This window comes from Anopheles moucheti, chromosome 3 (genome assembly GCF_943734755.1).
Source record: "Anopheles moucheti chromosome 3, idAnoMoucSN_F20_07, whole genome shotgun sequence".
NCBI classification, from domain to species: Eukaryota; Metazoa; Arthropoda; class Insecta; order Diptera; family Culicidae; genus Anopheles; species Anopheles moucheti.
Window position 1 is genome coordinate 19,414,789 of NC_069141.1, and position 12,747 is coordinate 19,427,535.

At 44.9% G+C, this 12,747-nt stretch overlaps 1 protein-coding gene across 2 annotated transcripts in view; it reads left to right on the forward strand.

The window, feature by feature from the left end:
• LOC128305318 (protein held out wings) overlaps nucleotides 1-11,819 on the forward strand; it is a 33,913-nt gene extending 22,094 nt beyond the window's left edge. The window contains exon 3 of one of the 2 annotated variants that reach the window (XM_053042704.1): nucleotides 11,091-11,819. In XM_053042704.1, coding sequence (XP_052898664.1) covers nucleotides 11,091-11,123 — 33 coding nt within the window. In that variant the 3' untranslated portion in view covers nucleotides 11,124-11,819. Of the gene's footprint in view, nucleotides 1-8,894; nucleotides 9,422-11,090 lie in introns of those variants that run through there. The other variant, XM_053042703.1, reaches the window with a different exon arrangement.
• The last annotated feature ends 928 nt before the right edge of the window (nucleotides 11,820-12,747 follow it).

Consider the following 12,747-nt stretch of genomic DNA (forward strand, 5'->3'; position numbering starts at 1 on the left):
GGGTCAACAAAAAAAAAACAACCGATTGTTCTAATATAAAGCGCATTTGTAAACTATTCGTAATCGAGATGCCTTCAAACACCGTAGAGACACGCGCGACACCGGTAAGGTGACGCAAGCAAGACGTAGGATCAGATCTTTCGCTGGATGCTGTAAGTGTTGCGTGTGTTTGTGTACGTGCTTTGTCACTTAACTGTACCCCGTCCAGCTAGCATGATAACAGTTTGAAGATTAACTAAATGGAACATCAAACCACAGGCAGACACAGTAGCAGTAAATAATGCACACATAATATCATCTTTAGGGAGGAAATGTGAAAAATTGTAGTGGAAAGCAAACGTGTCCATCCAATCGCCATGCCCGCATTCGTAGACGAAAGATAAAGTGTAGTGTGTAAAAAAGAGTAAAAACTAAAAACCCAATATGTAAGCGTAATCTCAACCATATCGATTCTTAACCATGTGGACTAGCATCATTTTAATACTCCCTGTTAATATTCGCTAGGCAATTTTTAAAACGATAAGATGCAGCGACAATTTTTGATGTTGTTTTAACTATTATTAAACAAACAAAACAGAAACAAAAAAACAACAAATACTTAATGCGCGTTATGTGTAATAATTGTATTTACGGATCAGTATGCCAAGTACAATCGTTAGGTTCGAATTTTAACCGTAGGTGTAATTGTGGTTTTTAAAAACGTGTCCTTTTTTTGTGGTTTGAATGCTAATTTATTTCATTTGTTTTTCGTGTTATTAATGATAAAAGTTTTATTTTATTTACATAAGAGCACCGCACCAGGTCCATTACCCTTTTGTTTTATTAAATAAATGTATACTTAGTTCAACTGTGCTAAAGTGTTAGAATAGAAAGCGTAAAGCGAGCCAACCAATACTTACAAAGCGAGCTTTCCAGCATAACACGGTAACACGGAACCGTTTTTAACATAACAATGAATCAGTTGATCACTCCTGGACGAATGCCATTCAATTGCACACACACGTGCTCTTATTAATGCAGGAGAGGGGTTAGGATCGGTTCGCGCATTGCAACAAGCAGCAGTTTAGCAGCAAACCGAAGGTCCAGCGACCGAACTCAAAACACAACCGAATGCCATAATTAATCGCTCTGTTATTAAGTGTTGACTAAATGTGTTTAGAGTAAGTGTAGATTGAGCGCTAGCTAAACGGGAAACAAAACGCATTGAGGAGAGACAAATGGGGGGGAAACACCGTCCAAATGGGTCGCTCCCGGTCTTCTGTCTGGCGATGGAAAAAGAAACCAACACCCAGACGCAAGGCAAGTGATGCGGTGCATTGTTTTAATTTTTCATTGTCCCTCCGACAAATTACAAATGCAAATGGAGAGTACGGCCAGGGTATGATAATATAATGCGCCATATAATGATGCCTCCTACGCCCTAATATGCCCGCGTGCCGGCAATGATTCTTTTCGGTTTTCTTATACTGTCGCTGCTACTTAGTATTGTTGTACTGTAATAATATTACTTTATAATTATTCTATAACCAACATGTACACACACACACACAAAACACACACATATAGAACTATTCACACAGCCATTGTTACTCTTACACCTTCAGAGTTACACACCGAGAGCAAACTCTTTCACCTTCATCACAACAGCAACACAAGTCCACTCTGTGGACGTACCTTTTCGATACTCCTCCTAACACAAATCACTCTAATACCGTTTTAACTAAAGGCTCGTACAAAACGCGCCCTCTGGCAGCCAGAATTCATAAGCAACATAAAGCTACAAACAAAACAGGACCCCCCTAAACCGTAGGTGGTTTTTTTAGGACAAAACAAATAAAACACACGTTGGGTTAGCGAAAGAGCCAAACGCACGTACAAAGCTTTCGCGCCAGTGCGCAGCAAAAAAAAAAGGGGGAAACGAGTAATAATAATCGTAATAATAATCAACAATAATAATTTTAATAGCTACAGGAATGAAACTGAGAATTCACCACCAACCACCAACCACAACCACCTAAAAAAAAAAAAACAAACAAACCAGCGCTAAAGAAAATAATATTAATAATATTAATTAATAATATTCTTATTTTTTCTCACTCTCTGGAATAATACAGTTTGCTCAAAGTTTAATAAAAATAACTCACTCATCTGTTAGTTTTTAATTACGCCGTGTTTAACCCGCCTTTCTTATCCTGATCGTATCTGACCCCACCTGCCCCCCGCCACCCACCCACCCACATACCACCATAAAAAAGGAAGATCCCAAACTTCCGGGGACTTTGTTCACTACTACCTCTATCGTGTTTGTGTACTACGCATCTCTGACACCTCCCCCTCTGACATTCATACTCAAATTTCGTAATCGCCGTTGAAAAACATCCAAGTCTCGATCGTAAAGAAAAAAAAGCCCCAGCCTTCCGTTTTCGTGGGAAACGCTTCCTCATTTCACTGTCTATAGGTCTCTTTCTTTAATTCTCAAACCCTTAGCCGTAGGCATTCTAATCGCGTGATCTTGCAATTTGCTTGCAAAGAAAAATCCACCGGGACGGTTTTTGAATGTAATGTTGTAATGCATATTAATATCTTATTTTTATATTGAGCAACTCTCTGATGGAGAAGGAAGAAATTGTCAAAAAAAAAAAAATGTTGAGAAACAGACTTGATCGTCAGAAAAGGAGAAAAGGCTGGAACAAGCTCTGTCAAGCTTTGTAACCTTTCCATAAATTTTCCTTTCAATTTCTTTCTTCTCCACACTTCTTCCTCCCAAAACCTACAAGCTCTACCTTTCCGCTCGGGTACTTCTAGCGTTTTCCTCACTGTCGATCAATCATCTGTGGCCTAACTCGTGTTGATCATCATCCGTGCACCATGCGCGAAAGAGACTCCATGCGCCTAACAGTTGGAGAATGCCCTTGGGGGTTTTTGAAAATGTATCAAATTAATCTTTCCACCTGGCCCTGCCGAAAGCATTGAACGATTTTCCGGTCGAAACTATCGCTAACACTCCTCATCTCGTGTCGCGGGTGCCTCTGTATGAGTACGTCTTGATTTCTTGTCGTTGTTCGCTTTCCTTTCGTTTCTGGACTGTGGTTGCGTTTGTCTCTTCTCGTCTTCCGTCACTAAATTCGTGTAACTAATCGTTCAACTACAGCACGGCTCGCGCACCGATACCCACTACTACCATGCGTGAGATTTGTCGTGCGTTCTCATCCCCATCATGGGGATTCTGGTGCGACCAGCTTGGCACCACAATATACGGTGTTATTAGCATGCAAAACTAAAGCGATTGGCACGGTTGTACGACGTGATGTTGTTACTTTTAATTTCAGCAATTACCAAGTAGTTGTGCGTCGTATGGTCTGGTGGTTAGTTTCCGCCGTTTCAACATAGATGGCGCTGGTACAGTCAACTAGTATTCAGTGTCCCTTCAGTGATCTTTCGAGAAGTCCAAAAGCTGGATGTATATTTAAATTGTCTTAAAAGGTTTCTAGGAGTACAAATCTCCAAAGTTGCCAGAGAGAAGAATCCAATGGCCAATTCGTTGAAACATACAAATATGTTTAGGACCTGAGTTGAAAACCGTACCATACAATCAACGAAAAACCATCCATAAATTCTAGTAAAATAGCGTGAATTAATACCACTTTTAAGACACAATTTTACAAAACGCAAACGACTCCGTACAAAGTAGAGTCACACCAAAAACTGTGCCAAAAAGAACGCACCAATTTAGAACACGGCGTGCGTTACACCTGTTCTGATTACGGGGTTCGCACATAGTTTATGACCGGAACGACGACCTACTTGCCACGGTCCTAATATTACACCTGTTTTTTTTTGCCTCACCCTGGAATGCTGCACCAGGTGTGCGCCTAGCCGTGGCAATGCTAACCATCTTAGCGAAGATGGTATTTTAGTACGGTTTCTAAAGATTTAAAAATGAAGGTACGCCATGGACTGTAGTTGACCAGATAGAACCCGCAAGAGCTGCAAGAAGTTTAACACGTTCCCAGTACAGAAATTATGTTCGTTCCCTGACCCCAGCAAAATGGTGTCAACTTTTCACTCACAGGGCTACGGTTTCATGCTCAGAGGGACATAGAGATGATGTGGCGCGCCATTCTATCCAAACTAAGCCCACCAAATCGTAAATCTATCAACCGGACCTAAACGGTTGAGCGCGACCCGTAGTCCTATGGCAAAGTGCCGTCTCAATCATCATCGTAAGTCATTTGCCATTAGGCCGTCGAGGTGGCCGCGCCGCCTCAATGTCGTAAAAGGGGTCTCCTTTGCGCAGCGTGGGAGAAACACCGCCGATCGGTTGGCATCACCAATCTTTGCGATCTACCTGTGAAAACGGACAAGAAACACACACGGTCCAAGTTGGAAGGGAGAGCGAAGGAAGGAAGGAAAAAAACGCAAAGTCCTCAGTTCGACATCTTGCTTGAAGCTCAACTCTAATTAAATTCAAATTAGTTTCGTCGATGGCGTTCCTCGGACGGCACGAGTCCCACGAGTTTGCTGCTACCCGGACGGGTATACTACACATCCATCACCGATATTGGCGTTGCGTGTGCCGTGTAAAGAGCGTCAGAGCTATCGCTCCAAATGACTGTGAACTGCACCAAGCGGTGGTGGAGTGCCGCTTACAGGTAGGACACCAAATTTGTTACGTCCGCGTAATGTGCGCAGGCGTTAGAGGAGTTGCTTTTTTACCCTCTGTTGCCATTCTGCACCATCGATGACCATTTTGTGACAGGCGGCGTTAGTCTGTAATGCATCTACGGGTCTATGATGAGCATTGCACAATCACTTCCTTCAGCGCAACCTCCTCTCGATCCGGTGTTACCAGATGGCGCTAAATTGTTTCCGCCCATGCATGTGACATGGACGTGCGGGCGGGCGACACGATGGTACCAAAACTGATCCAATGGCGTGAAGGCACTGCACTGGTGGACTTAACGTTCGGCGCGTTACTAATCCGCACGTTTTGGGGGCCAGTGTGTAGGAACAGGCCTGTAGGCCTTCCATTCTTGGTCTTCTTACTGCCAACCGGTGAGATCTAGCTGGGGGGACGTTCGTCATGTGAGCCTACCTATGCTAACGATCCGGATTTCATCAGGTAAACACCTACATTCACGCTCACGTCGTCTCTATTGGCGCTACATTGTGCGCCGGATCCCGCGGACCCATTTAGTTTCCCGTATTCCCACGCGAGTGTTTGGGGTGGCAGAAAAGAAAACAAGATCTACCTTATCCCACACCGCATGGACCGTAGGGTTAGACCATGGACACCCACCTGCAGGACAAATACCTCATAATACCACACTCACTCGATCTCTCTTTCTCCCTTCTGTAAGGGATTTTCTCGGGGGAAGTGAGCTCACGGTGGTCACTTTAGCCAGGAGGGACAGAGATATAACTTGCTACTGGCTAAAGACGTTAAATTGCCTCCGAAAATCTTTTCGATCACGGGTGACCACCGTATGGTGTACAAAAGTGCCCGAGAACCATCGGGCATCGGGTAAGCGATCCGGGCCGCGTGCTACCACGAAACGTATATCACGGCAGCATGTTGCGGACAAAAACAAAAATGTTGAGATCAAGGGGCATTAATGGTGGCCTGCTTGTTTGCGCGTGAGAGTTCTGATGGTGAACACTACACACTGCGGCATGGGATATAGTTTAATCGGAATGTTATACCCGCTAGCATTATGGGCCACGGAAAGATTTGGATGTGTTTTGAATAACATAATTCCTCGAAGGAATTTGTGGGACACGTTACGACAGAGCGTGTTTTTCTCTTCCCTGCTTGGAGCACCGCTTGAATGTTGCAATGACTACACTTTCGTACACCCTAAAACTTGGGAACTTTGCAGACAATCTTAATCCCGCTTGAACCGTTTAAACCCGACGCATATATTTGCGTTAGTGAGTTTCTTCCTAACTAGTTGCTCTATAGTGGCCATCATGCGACGCCTTCGTAAAATGGTCATTTTGGAAGAACTCCCGGTTATTTATTTGAGGGTCATGTGTGACTCACGCGTCAGTAGGTATGATGGTCATATGCAATTTTTGGCGATTATCCAGCCACCAAGTGAGCTCACACTTTCGGATCATGTCTTCGTGCCATATTTGTCACCTTAACGACTGTTTCCCATCCCATCGCTGTGTATACACACCGTGTGTGGGGGTTGGAAACTTGGACCTGACACAAACACAGCAAACTCAGGCGATCGCTCGGGACTATTTAGGGGAAGCGGCAATGCTTTCCGCCCTCCATCTCGGCTGACGGTGTTTTTGGCTGTTTCGGGTAAGATCTTCCAGATCGCAAGATTGGCTACCATCCGTACAAGGATGAGCAGTAGTGTAGGTGGGTGCTCCAAAAACGGTGGACGCTGGACTTTATATTTCGCGATTGCATCACTCAGCACTGGGGAGCACTTGTCAGACCGTTGAAACGCTCTTGTGTGATCATGGTCTTAGCAGTGGTGGTACCGTTTTTGGGGTAGCGAATCGATTAGTGATCTCCCGGTCCCAGGGACTCAGCCTGGGACTTGCACAGGTCACTTCAACTCCACAACTCCCCAATTCTGGCCGCAGGGGAGTGAACTGCGATGGCCGTTTTGCAGGCGTTCACCCACGGTGTGTCCTCTTTTGTGAAGCTTCCCGTGGGTGGCGATTACTTACCAAAGCTTGTGGAGGCGTTGCCGCGTTGTGGTGCAAGACTTTTTGGTCTCAAAAATTCCAACATGTTGTTAAAATGTTACCCCAAAAACTCAAGTTCCATCCTATTGACCGGCAAACATATGGCTATCATTGCGTACAAATCATTCATCTGGCGGCGATTGTTTCGCATCGGCTTAATGTAGCAAAACTTTCCACCTTTTCGCCCACACATTCGCACCCGATACGTTCGCAGTGACGGGCGTTCTTGGGCAGCAGGATAAGATGTCCTCTAAAACATCGGCCGCCGGCGTGTTAATCGCTGTACAAACAGCGCGTGTATGTGCGCTTTGTTTCCGGCACCACTATACAACCCGGTACGGTGGCCAATTTGGGACGATTAGTTTTCTGTTTTTAGGGACCGTCCGGTCCCCCCACCCCCCCGGCGATGCCGCGAGGGACTGCGTTGCCGGCGCGGGGCGAATGGGGCATTTATTTTTATCATTAGACACCGCGATGCCGAACGAAGCCTTTTGTCGGTTGGCTCATCATCAACCTTTCAACAGATAGGCACTACGGTTTTGTGTGTTTTGCCTCCACCCTGTTTGGTGCAATGTTTTAAATGTGAGCCGCAAAGGTTCATCTCGTTGTGTTTTTTTTCGTTGTTTTGCTTCGTTGGGTGAGTCACACACGCGCACACGCTGTACGGTAGCAGAAACGCACAGTGGTGGCCAGTAAAATAAGGTCACTTTCGAACTGACATACATTGTTAGTTTAATTTTAAAATTCTATGAAATCAACAGTAACTTCTGATCCTAACTGAATCCTGAACCTATATTTTGACAGTTCCTAAATCTTCAAAGTTTAATGAATTCTCAAAGATTGTTGAGTATTCTAATGAATGACAAATGATCACATGCTGTGATGATTTTTAAAGTTGAGTTTTATTTTTTAAAAGAAAAGGATGTTTTCCACAATGCGTAAAATAATACACTTATTTTAGTGTCCTACAGTGTACATTGTAGTAGAGTCAACTTTTAGGCACGTTCCGATCGGAAGAGTATGTTTGTGGTCCTTAAAATTAAATTAGAGATCAGCCTTATAATTTTGTACGATTTTTTATTATTTAGATTATTTAAACAACCTTTCTAAAGTACGATCGAGTATGCAAATTTATTTGAAACAGCATCCACGTGCCATTCACTGTTCGGCCATCCCTTATCGTCCGTAACGCTAACTTCCCCGTGTGAGAGCGGGTAGAAGACTCAGCATGAATCACCGTCAACCGTCAACCACCGGCAACAACCATAGAGGGGGAGGAGGACGTTTTACTGCCCCAAAAAGTGTAATAATAGAATTTTCATATTTTCCCACCTGTGTGGGGTGGTGTGGAGTTCGCTCCGTTTTTTTTTCCCACCTTCGCCTCTCTCCCGCACGCGATCCACGAATGATCATTCCCTTTGCCGAGTTCGGTGAAGACGCGCCCTGCACAAACGAAGTCGATTTTCTTCATGACGCGACCGGTTTGTGCTTTCATTTTCTCGTTTCAAATGGACCAACAGCATGTTTCGCGTGCACACCAATTTTTTTTTATGATCGGTTGCGCCGGGATGTCCCCACGGTACTGAGTGGCAATGAAATGACAGAAGAAACGCACCGACACCAGGAGAAGTGTAAGGAGGAGTAGCGCAAAAATATTAAAGTATAAAATTTGACGAAATCATCCGGCTTGGATGGAGATGGTGAGATGACCCACCGACGATCGTATATATCCGTCATCTGAACTGTTTGATTTAATGAAATAAACAGACAGTGAAAGTAGCGTAAGACCATTATTATTTATGGTACAGTTGGAATGACTTTATGTTTTCGCTAGCTCGAGTTTCATGTTCCTTTCTTCGCTAACTTTAACTAACCCTCTGTCTGTTTGTGTAGCGTATTTCTGTCGTAATATCTCTTCTGTCTCGACCCTGCTCGGCCTTTGCGGTTGGGGAGTCGCTAGCTAGCGCTGCAGTTAGCTTCCCTCTCGATGCATCTTTCTTGTAATCTTATTTAAAAAAAAAAAAACACACACACACACAAAACGCCCCAACAACCACTTCATTTAGTACATCTTAGCATATTGTGCCTCTATTGTTTCACCGTTCACAACGGCGTGCTGATTTCTCATCGTAACCATTCTGTGATCGTGATTGTGTTTGCTCTCTTTCTCTTTATTATACTTCTAGTTCTCACGGCTCGGGTGCTACGCTGGACCCCGCCAGGGGCAGATGAAAGTCTAAGGAAAACTGCAAACACCCCAAACACGATTAAGAAACAAATAATAAACATAAACACACACACACACAAACAGAGAGAGCACCCTCCCCCCCTTCAAGCCCATTTCATTCACAGTCCCAGTTCAGCCCATTTGTTGGGCTTAACACTACTGGTTGGGGCATGTGCGCGCGATCATCATCCCTCCATTTTGGAATGCATCCCCCCCCCGAACACAAAAAGAAAATCATTTCCCTTTTCAACGCGCTCTCTATCTCTGTCTATCGGAACCTGCTGCTTGACTGCTGATCATCGCACAAGCATCGATCGAAAAAAGGACAAAGCAAAAAAAAAAACAAGACAAAACACTAGCAGAACTTCAGCGGAAGAAAAGCTAGTGGAAATTCGTTCATAAAAGAAGCAACAAAAAAAAACATTGTTATTGGAAAAGCCCGACCGACCGGAAAGTGCAGAAATGGACAGAGCAATCGCGCAGAACGGCTAGAGCGCACATATGGCACACACAACAAACAGATACAACCGCGACCGCGTTCCACAACTGTAAGGTTTAGTGAAGTTTTGCCATAGTTGTTTGGTTTGCCTGTTCCTTATACCCAGCTTCAAGTACGTTAGCAGACTTTCCTTCCATGGTAGTTGTAGTTGTGGGATTGGAGTGGGGTTGGGAAATTCACGTAGAAAACATTTCCCTTTAGCCTGCATGTATGCGATGTTTCCTTTATGCTTGTTAGGGTCCCCGACTTTCGACAAACTCCCTCCCAAAAGGGGAGTATACGTCCCGCAAGAATTCCTTTACGTAGTAGCGTTAGAGAACATTTGTTTCCCTAATTATTTAGTACACGGTTTCGGTCAACCAGGCGTTCCTCCGCATGTACCGGCATGAAGCTAACACGTGTTTGAATGTATGGTGGCATGAATGATGGTAGCTAAATTTGAGAACATTCGACATCTTGGCGGGGTCGTGGTACACATGCCATGGGCGTGAAATATGAGGCATAACACTGCGTTACGATGGCAGTGCAATGGTTGCTAGCGTGGGCGTAAAGGTTTTAAAAATAGTTCCGATAGTTCTACGGTAGTGTTTCTAAAGCTGGGAAGGCTGCAGGCACTGGTTTTTTAATTGGAAGTAATGATGGCATCTTTTAGACCAATTCCATTCCAAGGAATTCTCCAATAGTTCTAAAGAATATCCCAATTAAAATTATGTTACACTGGAAAGATATTCCTTCCTTCCAAAAAGGAAATGATGTTTGAGTTAGTTTAGTAACATCTCAATTCAATGCTGAACGATCTCGCGATCATTCACAGCGCGATCACGGAGTTGCACGAAGATCCCCATCCGTTTGTTTGCTAGAAGCAGCACGGTCGGTGTACCAAAGTGTACCATTCATGCGCAAAATGAGTTACACATTCTGGGAAGCTCAACACCCATCTACTCTGAATGCTTCCTCCCGGGTAGGCCGTGCTGTGCCAGGATGTGCCGGGAAATTCCAATCTTTTACTCCACCCCGGGAGAGCAACTCCAACTGTGCGCGTGTGCGATTCAGTCGCAATGCGCGACCACCGGTGTTCCTCAACGACGCCAACTCCCTCCCTCCCGGCTGGCTGTACCGAGCTGCTAATTTTCACACTTGCAGTGATTACCCTAAAAAACGGCTTTAATTTTAGCACCATTCTTCGGCAAATAATGGAAAAAGGTAGTTCGGGGTGGGTGAGTTAGGACATGGTTCGATTGGAGTGGAACCATTCATACGTCATCGGACCCAACATTACGCGCCGAGATTTGGGTGTTTGGTTTTGATCTGGTATGATAGACGTGTGACCTGAGGACCATGTGCCCCCGTCGAAGATTGACCAATAAATCGATCGAGTATGAAGTGCAATTTCAGCCACAAATCGGTGAATCGAGCAGCAAACCAACATCGCATAACACACGCTACTACTTACCCTCGCAGCTTCGGAGCAACGGCGCCTATTAATCTACTAAGGAAATTGGGGCAAACGCCAGCTTCGACCTTACTAATCCTCAAGGAAAACCTGCAACAGTTTGATCATCTTCATAGCACTCTCACATCTTTCCATCTTGCATGCAATGTTTGTTGCGCACGCGGGCGTGTGAAACTCCGAATTATAATTTAGATTTATCTTAGTCTCTTTCAATGTTCCAGGTCCGGCAATTCTGAAACGAAAACAACGATCTCCTCACGATGGCGCAACCGAACGGCCATATGCGTACGGTCCGGGTGCATGGATATGGGTCGCCATCGCCGTACCATCCGTACCACCAGCAGCAGACACCGGAGCCATTCTATTCGCCGTACCACAACGGCCAGCCACAGTACCACTTGCCCCAGCTCTATCAGCATCCGTCGTTCCAGTATCAGCAGCTACTTCACCACCGGGCACAACCGCTACGCCATACCCATCAGCCGCACCGTCTCCGCTAGGCCTTTTGCTTCATCCGGCTGGATCGACCCGGTGTGGTCAGCCCGGACTCTGCCGAATACCGGCGGTGACAGATCAGCCGTAACGAGTGCGGGGGCGACGCGTTCAAGTGTTAAACAGAACTCTCGCGCGTCAAGCGCCTGGTTTGGAACGCATCACCGGAAGGAAAAGTGTGTGAGTGCGTGGTTTGTATGTGCGAGAGTTTTGGGTAAATACCACCTAGCCGATCATCATCATAACCTGGTGTGTGCGCGGGGCCAGCCTTATGTCGCCATTATTGACCAATAGGCCGGAAACGATCGATGACGGAGCGGCGGCGGCGGCAGGTGAACGTGAAGCGAATAGGGGTGCGCTTTTGGACGTTCCCGTGTGTGACTTCATGCTGTCCAGTGTCGATGCTGTTTTCTTGGTTCACCCTTTTTTCATATACGCTTTTCGGCCGTTGTCTAAATAGCGGTGGTTTATGTGTTATTTATTCATGCGTTACGGAAGTGGATTGTATGAGTGTAGTTAGTGTCGCGTGGTGTCGTTATGCGAGGTGAATGGTCCGAGTGTGCGTTACGCTGACGTTTTTTTTTTGTGTGTCTTTCTTCTCTACGGTGTTGTGACCCACAAGTGTTCAGGTTTTACGTCCGCTATTACACTGCCGTGCTGGAATGTGGCGGGCGCTGGTTTAGAGTGTGCACACCGTTGGTGTAGTATTGTGTATTTGTAGTAAATTATCATAAAAATCCATACCATACCAGCGCTCAAAAGCAGCATGTGAAGGTGACATGAGGCGGATGCGGACGGATCACTTTCAACTATGTTCGAGAGGTAAGATTAGACATGGAATTAGTCACTTCGACTTCTATTGGGGTTAGCCTCAACAAGGCTAACTTGATGTTGATAGATGTAAAGAACATAATCTCTGATCCTTGTAAAGTACAGAACGTTGCGAAAGGATCTCTGGATAATCCGTTATCGTAACGGATGAAGAATTGCAAAGAAGCCGTTTCATTCGATCGTAAAATTATCTTATTATGGTGCTGAGGGCTATAAGAAAGAATGGTGTACCCAAAGGAAGGTTTGCTATCAGAAAACTTGTGTTAAACTTATTGAAGATCAAACATTTTTAACAAACCTTAATCACAGCATGTGTAGACACGTTATAAAATCATACTGCAAAGTAATTAAGATGTATGAAGCATAGAAATTTCTGTCAAAAATTCTCTAAATACAATATGGTAAGATGTCAATCCGTATTTTGAAGGTCAATGTTTTACAAGTATCTTCTCTCGATGCAATACGTTAATGCAAGTTGTGTGTGATGTCCTTGTTGGTACGCGACACATTGCTGAGCGATAACAAATTGTTTTCATT